Source organism: Argentina anserina, chromosome 7, assembly GCF_933775445.1.
Source record: "Argentina anserina chromosome 7, drPotAnse1.1, whole genome shotgun sequence".
NCBI classification, from domain to species: domain Eukaryota; kingdom Viridiplantae; phylum Streptophyta; class Magnoliopsida; order Rosales; family Rosaceae; genus Argentina; species Argentina anserina.
This window is the reverse complement of record NC_065878.1, coordinates 554,645-573,945: the sequence shown is the minus strand read 5'-3', so window position 1 is coordinate 573,945 and position 19,301 is coordinate 554,645. Positions and strand designations below refer to the sequence as shown.

Below are 19,301 nucleotides of genomic sequence, written 5' to 3'. Positions count from 1 at the left end.
TCAAACAAAGGAACTCGTATCCATCTCTTTCAAAGTTCAAACTTTCATACTCTGATGATGATCATTATGGCTGTTCCAAGTCCCACACCAGGTTCTGGCTTTCCTATGCCAAGCTACGCACTCCCGCACTGCATTCATTTATAGGCAGTGGTGGACCTTGGAACTAAATTCCGGATAGGCTAAAATTTATAGAGGGAGCCAATTTAGTATGAAATTTTGATTTAAATACTAATAATTATACAATTATACCATATTTAGAAGTCAAATATACCATTAGTGCATACAACTATATCATAATTATAGCAATTAAATCATAATTCTATGTAATTATACCATATTTATCATTAAATATATTATAATTAGGTGTAATTATACCATAATTAAATGACAAATTTTCAGTTGCCGCATGGCCATGACCCCCTCCTGCCCCTTAAAGGATCCGCCACTGTTTATAGGGCAACATCAGGAGACGATTCACGACCTCTTTCTACATAATAGAGAGTAGGTTTTGTTTACATAAAATGAAATAATTAATTGACATGTTCATTCAGAACTACGTAATAAAATATAGGCCTACCAGGCAACAGGCAACATCAACTTTTTTGATAAACAAAATGCGGTACGGTCCTCCGAACGATTTGTATCTCTTTTGCTAATTGCTATATGCCTATTTCACTTTAAACAATAAAGACTTCCTTATATATGTTATATATGTTGATTAATCATCTACACATATTATCATTTAGATTATGATAATGTATTAATGGTATTATGTATGTATTAGAAGCCAAAAACACGAGGATGGCATACAACATACTAATTTGTTAACACGAGTTAATATAGACTCCCGTCCGCCGCTGGTTGTGGTAGGTGCGTCAGATATTCTTTAGCTCATACACGTTCATACAACCCTGGTTTCATAATTACATGCTACTAAATTAAATATAATTACCTTATCCCAAAGGCTAAAAACATATATAAAAGTTGGTATTAAAAACTACATGCCTTTAGAAATTCAGAGGGCTTAAGAGTAGCCTACAATAAAAGCTGTTTTGACGCCAAAGGCGATAATTATGGTTTGAAATGAAGTTTCCAACAGTACATATACGTTTAACATATATATATATATATATATATATATGAAAACGATCGAGAGAGGACATCCGGAAATCGGACATTTTGGCAACGCACAATGACGGTGCGGATGGTGTTGGTCGTGCTCCCCTCTTCCGGCGCTCCTGTTTGTGCCGACTGGTGCTAGGGAATCTACAAATTTCGGTAAATTTAAAAGTTTCTAAGAAATTTACATATTCCTACCGCCGTGGCCTGGCGCTGAAGCTCTGGCCGGCACAGACGAGAGAGTTGGAGGGGAGAGCCCCTGCGTTGTTGTTACGTGTTGTCGGTCGCCGAAATCGCCGACGTCCGCACTTTAAGGGTTGGGCGAACGTCCTCTTCATAACCCACATGTATATATGTATATGTACATATATATAGTTATATATATAGTCCCTATCCAGAGTGAAGCTTCACTCTGAAATTTCAGAATGAAGTTCCAATTTTGGCACACTTTTCGGTCAAATTTTTTCACCATAAACGATTCAATATTTAGGTATGCTATTCAAGATCATCTCTACAAAGTTTCATCCAATTTGACAATGGTTTGAGCTTTCAAAATTGAGATTTACACGAACGGTTCACGTTGAACAGTTTTAATTCATTCATTGATTTAATCTAATTTCAATACCTTAACGATGTCCGAATTAGGTGAAATTTTGTAGAGATGATCTTGAATAGCATACCTAAATATTGAATCGCTTATGGTGAAAAAAATTGACCGAAAAGTGTGCCAAAATTGGAACTTCACTCTGAAATTTCAGAGTGAAGCTTCACTCTGGATAGGGACTGGTTATATATATATATATATATATAATTTTCTAGAAATTTACATATTCCGGTGATGGAGTTTCGGCCGGCATAAACAGGAGTGTGGGAGGGGGGAGCACGGCCGACACCATCCTCGCCAAAATCTTGAACGTCTGCATTTTGTAGACGTCCGCTCTCGATCCTCTATATATATATATATAAACTTATTCCAACAGCCCGGATCTTGTGGGTAATATCTAACGGTTCAGATCATTAGTATTTATTTATTTTATTTTGCGAAATCTGTAAAATAACATCTTGTTGTAACCATCGAACTGTAATTGAATTTTAACTGATCAAGTTTCCAAAATACGGACGAACTAGTGAATATGTTTCTTATCGGGCCTATTAAATGTACAAGACTCTCATCTACGACCAGTCCAGTAATATTATACGACATTCTCACTATATAACAAGTACAAATATATGTATATACAGTCAAATTGGATGAAATTTTGTAGAGATGATCTTGAATAGTATACCTAAATATTGAATCGCTTATGGTGAAAAAATTTGACCGAAAAGTGTGCCAAAATTGGAACTTCACTCTGTAATTTCAGAGTGAAGCTTCACTTTGGATAGAGACTATATATATATATATATATATATATATATATATATTTATTGACGAATTCCACTTGACTCGTTTCATTTGAATCTTTTTATCATTTGCCCGCATATATATAACTCAAGCATGGCTTGCTAATCAAAACAAATTTTTTTTACCAAAAAGTCTTTGACAGATTAAAAACCTTTGTGAACAAATAAAATTATAGGGACAATTCAGATAATTATAAAATATTTATTAATTATGAAAATAAAATAAATCATCCCTATTTTCTCTCCCACTACACTCTTTATAACCAAATTCTTTATGCAAAATCAACTGTATTGTTTGAGGAGAAACGAAACTAGAATAATAACAATATAAAAGAACATAACCGAACTCTTTATTGATTGATAATGAGACCTATATATAGACATTACATACGGAGTATCCTGATGAATTAAGGATTCATAACTATTACATAAAGCATAATCTACTCCAATAAATCAACCTAAATAGGCTAAGACACACACAATGGTAGAATAATAATTATCTCAGAACACTCCCCCTTGTGTCGCATGCCTAGGTTGCATGGTGCACATAACGTTGCCTCGGTAAAAACCTTGTCAAGCAAAATAAAAACCTCTTGGGTGAAAAAAAAATGTTGGATCGAAGGAGAAAAAGAGCACAACACACCCTCTACATTTGATAGCATTATGTGAGGTAAACTTCCCCTAAAGTCTACGAAACAACTCCCCCTGATTAGTGTCATAATCATGGAGTACAGAGAATAACGTATACAACGTTCATTACATGCTTCTCAAAAGTAGTATTGGGCTAATTATTAATCATTAATCTAGCCATACATCCTTAGATCATACATGTTATACGTAGGCAAACTTAGATATTAGGAAACAAGAGTGCATAACAACTCAAAATAAGAGTTTGCAATGAAAATCAGATTCCCAGGTAGAATGATCTTTACTCACTTAAACGGCCATAACTTCTTCGTCACAATAGGTATCAGCGAACCGTAAAATGTTCTGGAAAGTAAACACCCGTGGCTTTCCAATAACTTAAATTTCACAACTTAATTCGACTGGGAAGTTCACAGTCAAGCCAGTTAACTTAGTTTATTGACTTGCAAATTCTCGAACAGAATTGTTCTACTTTATTAAAACGGCCATAACTCACTCAATATGATAGTTATGAACAAATAGTTGGTGTCTCCTAGAAAGTAGACATATATACCTTTCCACGGTACCAAATTCACCATATTTTATTGAGTGAGCAGTCCTATAGGTCTCCTTTAAGTTGACTTACGAAACTGGACAGATTTTGATTTGTCACACTCAATGTGTCTTTCACAAAAAAATGGGGGAATTGACCAATGAATGACTGATTTTGGTCTGAGACGGAACCGTACGCATCATCTACGCTGCCAGTGTCGACTGCTACACCAAGACGTACGTTAATGTTGCTGGAACTGCTGGGAGTGCTGGCAGCATTGGTGTGGATAGGATTTGTGTTGGTTCATTAAGTGTAGAACTAAAACCCATGTCAAATGAGCAATGCAAGTCCAATGATGATGCATAGGCGCATAGTGTTAATCACATCATAATGAAAGCAATAGTGTCCCAACAACACTTACATATATGAATCTATGGCTCATTAAATCTCTTCATCGTCTTTACTTAGACGGAATAAAGAGTCCAAAATTGGCTTTCATATGAACACATATGGGTATAAGTTCTTGCAACCGATTGTACTACGTTCTCTCGAACATCGCAATCTGATTACATAAGCTCTCCGTGGTCTGGAGGCATTTAATCAAGCAATTAAGGTCATTTGGGCACTTTCATATATGTGTCAAGATCCCGTTACAGATATGCTATGACCACTATGATATGCTGCAAAATTAGTTTTCATGGACACTACTACTGATCAAGTAGTGAAAATCAATTATGTCCATAACGAAAGAATATAACTTATCATAGTCAATACTAGTATAATGAGACAATCTTTGCGCCATAAGTTCTGCAAATATTGCATGACTTCATCTTTCTCATTACACTTACGAACAATGACTAACATAACAATCTAGTTCAGCTTGTATTGATTCTTACTACGGTCAAGTTGCTCATCGTTGATATTTTACAACGGAATAAGAGCATAAGCGAATACGTCATCAATCATGGGAGATTAATCCATTAACACACACGCGTGGTTTATACGATCAATTGAGAGATTTCTTTTGTTCTCAAACATCAAGAAAATGAGTCTATAGCATCCTACATAAATTTAGTTGATAGACATGTTCAGAGAATATCTCTTGATAATGGGCGAAATATTTGTGCCTACGCACCTCGCTTCTTTCTGGTTTTTATTTTCAAAGAATAATGGTCTCCCCCTCATCTAGGTAGGAGCCAAGACCAAAGCTATGACCCTTATTAGTCCATATTTGTGTTTTTTACCCTTGTTTTGTGGTGCAATACCACAGACGCTGACAACACCACAACGTACAATGGTGTCATCGTTGGCTTATTTCCCACTGTCAGGGATGGTGCCAACGGTGCTAGGAATAAGTCATATGAAATTCTCCCATATTTTGAAAGTTCCTACCTTACCAGGACATCAAAGCATTTATGTGCGATCTCGTCACTTTCGCAATATCGGTAAAGTCATTGAGTATCGAATCTTTGACTTTCTCGAGGACGTTAATGCATTGCACTTTTGCTCACTTTGAGTAGTGCGGGATCTTAATGAGACATAGTGTTACACCACATCGATTCATGGCGTTAAAACCGGAATGAGAGCATTCCATATCTCCTCCTAACGATGGGAAGTATGTCTCATCAAGGTAACCGTCTGCTAATATAGCAGGATAGAGATCCACGGTTGTATATTGGAAATACGGACAAGTGTTGGTGATTTATAAATCATAACCAACCAAAAACCTTAAGTGTTTCAGGTAGACCCATTGAGATTACTACAATACAGGCACATAAACAACTTAACCAAATAGGCGTTAGTGAAAAGAACGTTGAGATTGTACTCAGTATCCATAGACCCATTGAGATTACTACAATACAGGCACATAAACAACTTAACCAAATAGGCGTTAGTGAAAAGAACGTTGAGATTGTACTCAGTATCCATCTGGTACACACTAAACACTTGATGAGTTGTGGGTCTGAAACGAATATGTTCATTACATATCCCCATGCAAAGACCGGTAGGTTAGTACTCATAACCAACGCCGAGTCTCTGCTAGATCGTTATGTAAATGAACATGAGGAATTATATGTTCAACGACGATCCTAGGAGACATGCAAAACGAAATCATCAAAGGTCTTGGAGATGAACTCTCCAACAGTATCTGATAGGAGAATATAATGCGACGTTCTTAATATATTATCTCTCTCATTTAGTTTAGTTATTCACTTAATAATTTTCATTTTAACTTAGTTTACTGTTTTTAGGTTTATTGGAGCAAAACAAGAAAAATATGTGTTGAAAGGATCAAAAGAAGCATTAAAACCCAGAATTAGGATTTTGCCTCTGTAGAACAGTCAACTTCAACAGCTCATAGCGGATAAAAGATATGGAGGAAAATTATGCATAATATATGGATGGAAAGCCCTATGAGTCTAGTTTTTATAGACGTTGGAATCGCGGCAATATCATTTTTTTGGAGGAATGTATGCTTGATTTACTAAGCAGAGGTCAAACTGTTCGAGAATGAAAAGAGGAAGCAATCCTAGTTAAGGAAGGAAATAAGATGTCAGCCGAATTGGACTTTTATTAGAGTTTTTCTGAGCATATATTATGGATACAAAGTTGAGTTATTTGATGCCATTGGATCAGTTTATCATCATAAAAAAGAAGGGCCAAGATTAGCTCAATTTTATAGGGTTTCTTCCCTATATATAGGAGACTTAATAGATGAATTGGGGAGCTCCTTTTGCCGCACCAGTTCTCTATCTCCTGCCCCTCTTTCTCTACTCCATAATAGTTTAGATCCTTCTTTCTCCTTAGTGATTTCCCTCTTGTGTGATCATAGTAGTTGTGCTCAGAGTTTCGACGAACAAAAAGTGTAACTCTATGAATTATTCTTTTTCTTTTAATTCAATCTTTATGTTGTTCATCATCTTATTCTCCTTTTTCCTATTTTATTTTGATTATTAGTCTATGTTTATGTGTGACTTATTGTTCTTACGTTATCATATGATGTTCTAGCTATTTGATTCATGCTTGTTTATTGGTTTTAGATCTATGATTCTTGTTCTTCATACATATGTACCTTGCTTGTGTTTGGACTGCGTTGGTTAACATAAGTGGGTAGGGAAATCATAGATTGCATATTAATATGGAGTATTGGGCTGCGTCGGCTATACTCTCGTATTAGTATGTTCGACTTTATATTTTTCGTGCTTAATGATTCATGTAATTACTTAGCTGCGTCGGCTGTTTTTATATAAAATATTCTTTGTATCTTGGCTGCGTTGGCTGATATTTAAGAGGATTTAAAAGCATTTAGATAATTATTTGGCTGCGTTAGCTGTCTTTATCTAAGAAGTTGATTCGACGTTAAACTTGCATGTTTAGGTTGCTAGGATTGAGATAGCGTAATATTGTTTTGTGTTTACATATGTGTGTGTGCAATAAGGAGTGTCACATGTACATAAATATATTTTGTTTTCGTAGGAATTTAGAAATAAACACTTCTCTCAAACAATTTATCTCTTGTAAATATGTGAATATCGGTAAATAATTATTATTTTTCTAATGCTCTATCTTGCAGAGTACCCTCAATTCCCGGCCTATAACGATACCCTTATTTACACCATACTATCTTCCACAGGGTTTTATTGATGGCCTTAAAACGGTTTATCAGTATCCAATCGAAAAGTTAGAGTGGATGAGAAGGGTGGTGAGCCCGTAGTATGATGATCACAGCTAAAAACTTATCAAATGCAGCATTCCATGTGGATAACAAAGCGGCATATGACTAACATGTTGATGCTCCTAACCTATACCATAAAAATACCGAAAAATGTCCGCATTCGATTGGATATATAGGTCCACAACTATCACCATAGATACGTTGTAAGAATAGAATGTTTTCTTATTTCTCGTTAGCGTAGGAAGATTTTTCTGCTATGTAGCGAAGTAAATAGGCTTTATAGAACGAGTGATTGGTGTTGGAAACGCCCAATGAAGCATCTTGGGAAGGCTTGTGCGTCACACAAATATTTTTATATTTATTTAGGTGACGTCGTAGGATCGGTGCCTCAAATCCTTGGGTGTGAGATCATTGGTCAAATTCATATGCAAGATGAACTATTTCGTGGCTTTGCAAAAGAAATCAATCAAGTGTATTGATAATCAAAACAATAAAGCCACGGGTAATCCTTGTAGGAGGCATACAAGTTAAAGGAGAATTAACTCGATCTATGCCATCATGATCACGTCCAAGTTAACCAAGTAATAAAACAATTCTGCCTGTGATCATGGATATCAAATATCACCATAATAATTTGTGATCAAGATGCTACTGACAATTTTTTTTGGGAAAGGAAAGACACGTATTGCCTTTCAACAATCAAACTTTAATGGACAATTATGTCATGCCATGCATGACTACGTCCTTGGAAATTTTGTTTGATCATAATGTTCATAACCATAATGAAATAGGTTATGAAAATTCTTATGTTGGTCATTTGTATTAGCATAGACGTTGTCACGGTCACATGCAATTGCCCGGTCCCAAGTTCTTGTTCTTTCTTGGAAAGAACTGATGTCTGTGTGAATTTCAAAGAATCTGGATCATCAATCTCATTCATAATGACCAAGATGATCATATCAAAACTAAAAGGCAGCAAAACCGAACCCATGATTTAAAAATCTTGGGTTACATAAAGCTACTGCCGTAGAGAAGTAAAGCTACTTCTACAGGCTGACAAAGCTACTGCCGAAACTTGAAAAAGCTAAAGTCAACGAAATTTGATAAATATATTCCTCTCCACTCTTAACATAAATATCCTGATGAAAAATATAATATTGACATGTATGACCTTTTAAAACTTAGTAAGGCATGAAGATATAAAACACAATCTCCGCACGAGATCCGTAAAACAACTATTTGCGCCGTATGACAGTGTGGGTGGTTTCGCAATCAGCAAAACACTCAATTTCACTGCGGCGCATTCTCAAACTAAAATTAACAGAGTCAACGACGCGGTGAACTTTTCTAGACAATACGCCATAGGATATTGTAAGAGGGGGGATTAGAACAAAGTGCAATCCCATCAAGTGTATCACATGGCAATAAAACTACATTATTCAACTTAAGAGTTAAAACAATATGGTATTTGAGCAGTTGAATACCAAACAGTTAGCCATTTAAGTGTGATTCCACTCAAATAAATGAGTTGAATCACAACAGTTAAAAAAATATGGGACACACTCTGGTAAAACAACGTCATAGACGAATATTATTGAATCACTTTAAGTGTGTCCCATAAAATTTGTTATTTTTGGGATCTTTTGGAGTAATAAATTTCAACTCAAATAAATGAGTACGTAGACCTTGAGATTATCGTTTATAGATATGAGTTTTAAAAACTCAAAAATTCAAGGAACAGTCCCGAGGGCAACGCATCTACAAAAAACGAGGGTTGCATTGGTTTCGAATAAACGAAACAATTCAAGTATGTAACTGGAATTAGAAGGGTTGTGATGTATATGGTCACAAATTAATCGATACATATCGGCGATTCTCATGATCTCACCCGAAACAGCGGTGCACTTAGGCAACCACACAAAATCGATTTATTCCTTCTAAATAATAACGTGACTTCCTCAAGACCGTCACACGAAAAAAATCGACCAAGAGGGGAATCATATCCTTTTTTCGTCTCAGCGGCGTTATAAGAAAGGCCGGAAAGGAGACATAAAGAAGGCTAATAGCGCCCGATAATTTATATATATATATGTATGTTTAAAAGCAGCAACTTTAAGAAAATCTTACTTGTTAATCTGCCAAATAAACCGCATTAATTTGAGAGTCTTTAAATTACTCTTCATGCAAAAACATTGCTTGATGAATTCTTTTTCGATCTTCGTCTGATGGCATAAAAATCTTTTGAGAATACGGTCAAAATTGCGTGTAGATGACAAAAGTATCGTTCATCTCGTCATGAATGTCATCACTATAGTACGACGAGTGATCACTTTTCCTATGCAAGTACGTGAAAACATAGTTAGAAAACTAAAACTTGCAACTAAATGATTATAGAAACAAATAGGAAAAAGAAAAAGGAGAGAGAAGAGTTTAAAAGCCAAATAGGCTTATTGGGCTTGGCAGGCTGTAGGCCCAGAAGGGGTTTGCAGAACGCCTAAACCGGCATTGGGTCTCGTCAGGTTGGGTCGGGTCAACTGGTTATAATTGGGCCAAAATCCTTTTGCCGGGTCAGAGCCACAGAAAACAGGTAGAGCCGTCCAGGTCATCAATTCGCGTCGGAGTTGGCAAGGAGGTGGCGATGATCTTCGAGGTTGGGGGTCGACGACGTCGGGTCTGACGCGGGAGAAGGGGCCGGAGCCATGCAGAAAGGTTGTTGGCGGACTGGCTAGGCATTAGGGAGGCCCGACAAGAGCAGTCGTCGATTGGAAAAGTTGCAGGACGGCGCTGAGGCAAGCGGTGACCAGGCTGAGTCGAGGCGGGGCAGACGGGCAAAACTGGTTCACATCGACGAGGAGGGAGACCGATATGGGCATATCAGAGCGGAGATGTGGTGCCCAGAGAAATTGGCTAGGTGCCCATATCAACTTTGATTTGGGTGTCTTTTCTTTTCCGATAATTAATTGAGAAATTGTCGGTACTGCAAATTTTCTGACGATGACAAAAAGGAAAAAAGCTGCCAAAGCATAAGATTGCAAGGATATGGTTTGAATTTTTCTAGTGGTGGTGGCTTCGTCGCTCAGACTCTCTAGTAAAAAGTGCATGATAACGTGTTTGAGGAGAAACAAAACGAGAATAATAACAACATAAAAGAACATAACCGAACTATTTATTGATTGATAATGGGGCATATATATATGCATTACATACAGAGTATCCTGATAAATCAAAGATTCATATCTATTACATAAAACATAATCAACTGGAAACCTAAATAGGCTAAGATACACATAAAGGTAGAATAATAGTTCTCCTAAACCACTATATTCTTTTTCTTTAATTTTCTAAAAACAAATACTTTGCACATGCAAAGCATGTGTGAGTGGCTAGTATATATGTATATAAGCAGGTGCCAATTACTAAATCTACCTCAACATAATATATATATATATATATATATATATATATAAAGACAGTTCTCTTCTAGAGCGGAACCCCGCTTTGAAATTAAAGTGCGGAGTTCCTTGTTTGACTCATTTTTCGGTCACTTTTTCACATCTCCACCATTTAGTAGTTAGGTATATATATATAGATCATCCATATAAAATTTAATTCAATTTGGTGACTGTTTGAGTTTTCACAATTGTGATTTACAATAACGGTTCTAGTTGGACATATTCGATTAGTTCATAGATTTACTAGTGTTTTGATACTTTCACGATCACCAAATTTGGTGAAATTTTGTATGAATAATCTGCATATACATACCTAACTACTGAATGGTGGAGATGTGAGAAAATGACTGAAAAATTAGTAAAATAAGGAACTCTGTACTTTAATTTCAAAGCGGGGCTCTGATCTGGAAGGGGATTGTATATAAAAATATGATTATATATACATATATGCACATATAAATTTTCAATACTTCATGTAAATAATGGATTGGGAGTGGTATGTTGCCTCTAAAATTAAATTTAACATTTCTTTGGTTGTATTGTTGGAAGGCTATATATTCATATTTACAATTTTTTCAAAGAGGTTAAAAAAAAGGAAAAAAACCATAAGCATTCAATATGTCAATTTTAGTTTAGTTTTTTTTTTCAAAAGAAAAAAAAACCAAACCGAATCTAGCCGGTCGGTTCAGTTTTTAGTTTCCCATTTTGGAAAACCATAGACCGAACAGAACCGAGATTCAAATTTAGTTCAGTTCCTGATTTGGGTTCAAAATCAAACTGAATGGACCGAATTCCATCCCTATTTAGAATTGGACCAAAATAGATAGAGAAAAACATTGTGAGAAAAGATATATCTCACCCGATGGCAGCCAAGTATATAAGTAAAAAAATAGGGTCGATTATAAAAAAGCAAAAGATAAAATGGGAAACGCTCTGTATATAATGTTAATAGTGTAAGCCAAATTAATAAATAATAAATAACATATCTCATCATAAGAAAGTATCAAGGAGAGGTTGAGTACTTAAGCTGAATGTGAGACTACCGATGAGATTTGTACTGTTACGGGAGTTAAATCCGGGGAATCTAACTTCTTATAGTCTTGTTTTCCAATGTGTCAGCTCAGTGGGACTTGTACACAACACAAGTTAGAGTCAAAGGACCAGCGGTGCGCCAGCCTTTAACTCTCTGAAGCTTAAGTTAGAATCTGGTACGGAATAAGTTCGAGAGTTAAAGACTTTGGAATAGATTACCCATTTTAGGTGGTTTAGGCAGCCTATTTATAGATGTATTGGGAAATGTGCATGGCTCTTCATTCAATGTGGGAATATGCGCTAGCACATATCGTCTATCATTTAGGCGAGCCACTATGGGTGGCGTTAATGGTGATACCCGAACAGGCAGAGAAGCTACCAGATCGACTTGCCTGTCTACTGGGCCTTCTAGGTCTCCGGCCACCGGTCCGTCGGCTGGTATAGGAGGAGATTAAACCGGAGATCACCCCATTCAGGGGGTGGTGTTAACATGTACAAATTGACAACTATTCTCGAAGTAATTTCATACAATTCCTCTGTGACTATGATAATTAGCTCATCATATGTGATTACTGTGTAAGGTCGTCTATTGTCTATCAACACTACAATTGAGGTCACATCAGGGCCGGATATGAGCTTTGTGGTGCCCAGGGCGGGTATAAATTTTGTGCCCCCATATTATAAACAATTTGTACAGAACACTCAAACTTTTAGGGGTTTGGAACCCAATGGGCGGCTCATCCTCACGCCGATTTTATTAAAATAATCTAAAATGATGTCTTCTTGCATTTTTTGAAGCAAAATCATCAATTATCTTCTCATAGTCAACATTTGCTAGCATATTTCCTTCAATGGTTAAAATTGCTAACCCATTCAACCTCTCTTGACTCATAGTAGCCCTTAGATATGACTTCAATAATTTCAGTTTTGAGAAACTTCGTTCCGCGGAAGCTACAGTCACCGGTATAGTAAATAAAACCTTGTAAGCAATCATAACAGTCGGAAACATATCCGCTCTCTTTGCAAACTCCATAATTTCAATGGGTGACCAAGGCTTATCTGTTTCATAGGCCTTACTTGGCATCATCTCCTGCAAAATTTGTAACTCCATAAGCAAATATTTCGCATCAATGTCAGAAGCCTCACCATTTCTCAAAGCATTTTCAAGATTCAAACAACAACTTCTCAATTCATGATCATCCAAATAAGCCAACTTTGATGCAAACAGAAAACCAAAAATAGATTCAAATGTTTTCATTTGCTCAAACCTGCTTTTTAATTGAGAAAGAGCCATATCCAATAAAACAAGAAAGTAATCAGTTCTAAAGGACTCTAGAGCAGATTGTTGTTCCCTTTCAGTGTTTGGAATTTCATCAAAATGTTTTTTTCTGCAAACATGACGTTTTATAGGAAAGACGGGCTCTATTCCCATCAGTAGTGATATTTCTTTAGCTTCACTCATGGCTGAGTTTAACCCATCTTCCCTATACTTTTCAAAATAAGAAACACGTCCCTCCAGATTCTTTACAGCAACATCAAGAAGCATATCTTTTGATTGTAACTTTTTACTCACCAAGTTGATCTTGTACAAAATGTCATGCCAAATGACCAAACTTAGAACAAAATCAAAACTTGAAAACTCACCATTTACCAAAGAACCAGCATCCCTACACACTTTACCATCATCACTTATTTCAGATAATTTTGTTAAGGCTTCTTTTATTTGGGCAACTTGAGTTTTGATAGCTTTGACACTCTCTATATGACTTTTCCACTGTGTAGTTGACAAGGATTTCAAAGTCAAGTCATCAACATAATCAAGCAAAACACTCCATCGCTTTGTAGAATTAGAGAACACAGTGTAAATTGTTTGACATGTTCCAAAGAAAGTTTTTGCCTTGTGACAAGAGTTTGCCATATCACACAAAAGTAGATTAAGACAATGACAACCACATGGCATATAAAAGGCTCTAGGATTTATATCAAGCAATCTTTTCTTCACACCTTGGTGTTTCCCTTTCATGTTAGATCCATTATCGTAGTCTTGTCCTCGCACACAATCAATATCCAAATCAAGAGATTTTAAAGCTGCTTGTAGTTCATTAAAAAGTCCTAAACCAGATGTATCTTCCACATTGAGAAACTCTAAAAAGAACTCTTTTATTTTTATTGCAGGACTTAGCACATCTACACATCTTATGATTAAGGTCATTTGTTCCTTGTGGCTTGCGTCTGGAGTGCAATCAAGGATTACTGAAAAATATCTTGCGTCTTTGATTTTGTTAATGATTGCACTCTTGAAATTTGAGGCCAACATACCAATCAACTCATTTTGAATTTTATGGCTCAGATAATGGTAATGAATTTCTTTATCTTGAATGAGGCGAAAATGTTGTTTCATTATAGGATCAAATTCAGTAATCATTTCAAGCATGCCTAAAAAATTTCCATTCGAATCTTCATAAATTTTTTCATTTGTTCCACGAAAGGCCAAGTTATGTTTTGCAAGACATTTGACAACAGCAATTATTCTGACCATAACTTCTCTCCAATGCTCAGTATCTTTTTTAATCAACTCTTGTAACTCTTTATCAATCGTTTGACTCTTTTTCAATCTCATTCGCAACTCAGCCCATGTTTTCAAGTTTATGAGGTGTTCAGAACTGCTTTCATGTTTACTCAATATTTGACTAAGGTGTTTCCAATCTTTTATTCCTTCACTTGCTAACTGACTTCTTGAATGAGTAACTTTGAATAACTTACAGCAAAAACAAAAAACTTTATCAAGCTCTTTTGAGTAGATTAACCATTTTCTATCGAAAGAATCACCATTTCCTTATTTTTGAACATAATGCTCTGAGGAAAAATGCCGACCTAAACCATCCTTAGGAAAGTTCATAACAACTTTTCTAATGGGTCATTTTTCCACAAACAAGTCTTTCATTTTTTAATTTAGACTATCCCAAACCCTAGGATCAAATATATTCAAATCAGTCGGTGGTTTTGAAAATTCAGAACAATTGGCTCTAATTTCACCATGGCAAGGATTTTCATTATTTTCCATTTGGTCACTTTCATTTTCACCTAAATCAACAAGTTCATCAGTTACTTCATTCTGATCTTCTACAACTTCTTCATTAACTTCATTATGATTTACGACATGGTCATTCTGTTCATTCTGATCTTCTACAAGTTCTTCATTAACTTCATTATGATTTACGACAGGGTCATTCTGTTCATTAACTAATTCCTCATCACGATTATCAACTGCATTTTTGTTCTTTTTAAAAACAAAATTATCCATAGCTCCATGTTGGGATCGATCAAGTGCTACTATACTTTTCAATCTTTTTCTTTTTTGAGCACCTGACTTTTGTTTTCGAGGAAACATTACTGATTCATAAAATAAACTCAACCAAGCAGGCAAGCACACAAGCTACTAACTTGCAAAACATCGAATCATGAATAATTGACTTATTGAAAATAAGCACAGAACGATGGAACCTGGAATCAGTTTTTTTTCTCTTCTTTTTTCTTTCTATCGGATCAAGACTGAATTGCAACTCCAAGTTTCAATTACACCTGTATTAATAATTGGAAAAAGTAGTAATAGATTAGCAATTGATACCCAAATTTTCAACGAATATCACAATGGAAGATACAATTGCATATTAGATATTCAGATTGAACTATTATTTGATTATAATCCACAAAGCAGTAATGAGTAATCAAATGATCAATTTCAAAAGATGATTCCGATATCAAAACTGACAAAGTGACAAACATTCAATACTTATTTGAATTGTGTCTCAGGCTCTCAGGCTCTCAGCCCACACTGATTGAAACTTGAAAGCCGAAATATCTCTCGAATCACCGTCAAAGGACAAAAAGAAAGAAAGTAGAAAGATTGGGTAATTTGGGTGATGGATGAGAATGAGAGATTGGGAGAGGAATAAAACATTGAAGCCTCAAATGTGTACATAAAATTTTATTGGTTTTAGGGATTGGGAAGAGTAGAAGACGTTTTCGATCGAAAGAATAAGAAACGGTAGAATTTAATTGCAGATTGGAGTGAATGGAATCGATAAACTCATCAAAAACCAAGAAGAAGGGGAAAAGACGAGAGTCCGGCGTCTGCAGACAAATTTAAGGATCTGATTTTTTTTAATTAATTAAATATATAATTAATAGGTATAACGAATAAAAAATAAATAGATGTGGTGCCCCACTCTTTTTTATTAAAGACTTAAAGTGAGCGGTCGCACACTTTGCCCGTGTGCAAGGCCGGCCTTGGGTCACATATGCTCTCTAAGGATGAGAAGTAATCGAACCTTGCTAAGTTCTAAATACATTTGCGCAAATGATTTACGAGAATGAAAAACTTAAATTTTTATGTAAAAGAAAAACATATTAAAGAAACTAATCAGTGAATCTTAGTATCTAACTATTGGATTAGAAAGTATCGTGACAGGTGGATGGGTATACAGTTGACTGAGTCAAGCCTCTAGTCCCCAAACTTTGTTATGGTAGATAAGGAGAGTTATATTTATGTAATGGGAATAAATCTAGTTACACTCCGCCTTTTTTATTATTATTTTTATTTTTTTAAGCTTTCAATTGTATTTGAATATCCACGAACAAGTTGTGTTGGAATTCACCAGTTAAAGGGAAGCAATTAATTAATTAGTGATTTAAACTGCCAAGGTGTGGAACGCTATGCCTCTCTGCTAGGGTTAGGAGTACAACGCCTTTTCTCTTGGATTTTCGTCCACTCTGGTACCATCTCTTCTCCTTGGAGGGTGTCCTTTTCGACCCCAGTGTCGTGTAGGCTCAAATTTAAAATTTTATTATCCGGTTGTGAAGTTTTTTTTTAACTTTAAGGGCATGATTGAAATAAAAGAAAAGAGGCACACAAGGACCTAAAATTCGAGATAGTAAACTGAAATTAATCCAAAATGAATTAACACAAATCTTAAAGCACAAACAGTGGAGAAAATCATAATTGTTTCTTTTCTAATACCCAGAGTGCGTGCACATAATAAATAAGCTAAGAATGTAACAACTAATATATTACAACATAGTAGTTTTCTAATCCGATACATAATTAGTAGTTGAGTAGTTGAGATCATATGAATAAGAACAGCTGAACAACCAGTTCTATTTAACCAATTAATTAAAGAGCAGGACATATGTAAATGATTGATTATTGCTCGGAAGTTTCTTCGACCAGAGTTGAGAGTAGAGGTTGGGTGGAGCGACCACATCTACCTTATATTGCTAAGAAACCTCATAGCATCAATTATCTTCCATCTTTTTAATATTTTTGAATCACGACGTAATGTCTATATTAATGAATAGAAAAAGAAGAAACAACATAAAAACATCTAGCCCTCACAGATTACAGAAAAATTGAAATGTGCAAAACAACTAAAACCTAGACGTACATGTTAACACCTCCCCATGAACGAGGTAATTCCCAGCGAAATCTCCTTTGATTCTGGTTGCCGGACCGGTGACCGGTAATCTGGCAACGCCGGGAGTCATAACAGCTAGCAAGGTAGTAGTATTTCTGATCTGAACCTCGTCATTGACACCGCCCAAGGTGGCACGCCTAAGCAATAAATATATATTGTGTTGGTTCACATTCCCACATTGAAGGAAGAACCCAGCACTTCTTCCAATGTGCCTATAAAAGGTCCACGTAGACCATCAGAAAAAGGTAACGTATTCCCAAGTCCTTAAATTTCGAACTTAAATTCTGTTTCGTATTCTGACTTAAACTTCGGATGGTCAAAGGTCGGCGCACCGCTGACCCTTTGACTTTGACAGTGTTGTGTGCAGGTCTCACTTAGCTGACACACCGGAATACAAGTCTACGAGAAGTTAAGTCCCCCAAATTTAGCACTCGTAATAGTACCTTAGAGTAAACATAGAGTACAACAAAAAACTTAGCTAAATCTATGCTGAATATCTAAGAATCAAGTCATAGAAGTAACAAGTGACGATGTTATATTAGTACGGCTAACTTATTAATGAAAGAAACTCGAAAACCAAGTTGCAAAGGTGCCTCCAGAAGAAGTCACACCATAACCCACCAGCTCCTCCTCACTTGACTTGAGCTTCCTCGAATCAAATTTCCTCTTTTTGGTATGCTAAATACCAATTTGGCTGCTACTTAGCGTAGGCTTTGGGTTTTGTTCTTGAATCCTTGGGGTCGTCCTACTTTGCGTTTCTTGATATCAAAGATAGCTAACAAGCCCTCCTGATGAGGTAGGCTTAGGTCGCCCGAAATGGTAGCTCCAGCGGCAGCTCCACCACTACCGACACTAGTGATCAGTTTCACTTGCTCAACGAGACGACGTCTAGCTTGTTAGAAAAACAATGATATATTGCATATATAATTTAATAAACTGAATTATAAATAATTATAACATTAAAATCTAATGATGAAGAACACGAAAGAAATTCAATATGAATTCAACTAAAATACCGAAGATTGAAGAACTAGTCGAGACGTGTGTGATACCACATTGTCCTTAAGACGTTTACGCCTCCTCTACCAGTGCAAGGATGCTTGGCGCTTGTCTCTCAGGATAAAATAATAATACAATTTTAGGAAGTTGCACTACTAACTAGAACTCTCAACGAACTCGAAAGTGCCTATTTCTATCACCAGTGAAAACCTAAGAACACTTTGAGAGAGAGAGAGAGCTGATTGTGTTTGGAATGATTTTACAATGAAATGATGGTGGCTATTTATATAGTGAGGATTCGCAATATGCAATATACAGTTGTTACAAAAAGAAGAATTTGAATAATCAAGAGAAGTTGAAACATCCAAAAAGAATTTTCGGAAATGCAAAAACAATATGCGTTTCGACCCTCAATTCGATGTTGCATTCGTGTCCGCAGGTCGCAGGGGCATACGCGAGTTTCCCTTGTGACCTGAGATTTGCACCCCCTGTGCGTGCACGAGATGGTATAAGGGGGCTTACACACTTTACATTCCATAAACAATGGATTCCATATAAAGTCTTTTGAACATTCTCTTTTCCAATGTGGGACAAACATTTTCCCACATTTTAAATAATTATCTTTGAGTGACAATTTCTTATTCACCCACTAACCAAATTACATAAACAAATATATGATCTTGTAGCCCTCATTATGGAGGACTTAAATCTATGTTCAAATTTGATTAATTATAAGTTTAACTTAATTTAATTAATCAATTAAAATTTGGTTTTAAATGGTTTATTTAACCATTTTTCCAACAATTCTCCACATGAATGAAATTGGCCTCCAAAGACTCGATAGAATTTAGTGATAGATTTCTACGGTTGAAACCTGCATAGGATAGGTAGGTTTGACCCTTTGAACATTCCCTTATGAAAGTATGCTTACTTTATTAACTAAATAGTAGACGTGAGGTCTGTGAACT

General features: G+C 35.9%; 1 protein-coding gene across 1 annotated transcript; it reads right to left on the bottom strand.

Annotated features, from left to right (window-relative positions):
- Positions 1-12,617: 12,617 nt before the first annotated feature.
- LOC126802569 (uncharacterized) lies at positions 12,618-15,164 on the bottom strand. Its single transcript, XM_050530210.1, has 2 exons — positions 14,829-15,164; positions 12,618-14,618 (listed from the first exon to the last, which is right to left on the bottom strand). Exons 1-2 carry the CDS (start codon positions 15,162-15,164, stop codon positions 12,618-12,620), a joined length of 2,337 nt encoding a protein of 778 aa, XP_050386167.1.
- Between the last annotated feature and the right edge of the window lie 4,137 nt (positions 15,165-19,301).

Coding starts and splice junctions, on each gene's coding strand:
- LOC126802569 (XM_050530210.1), bottom strand. CDS start 15,164: ATGGATAATTTTGTTTTTAAAAAGAACAAAAATGCAGTTGATAATCGT. Junction 14,619..14,828: donor TGAATATATTTGATCCTAGG/GTTTGGGATAGT, acceptor TTTTGCTGTAAG/TTATTCAAAGTTACTCATTC.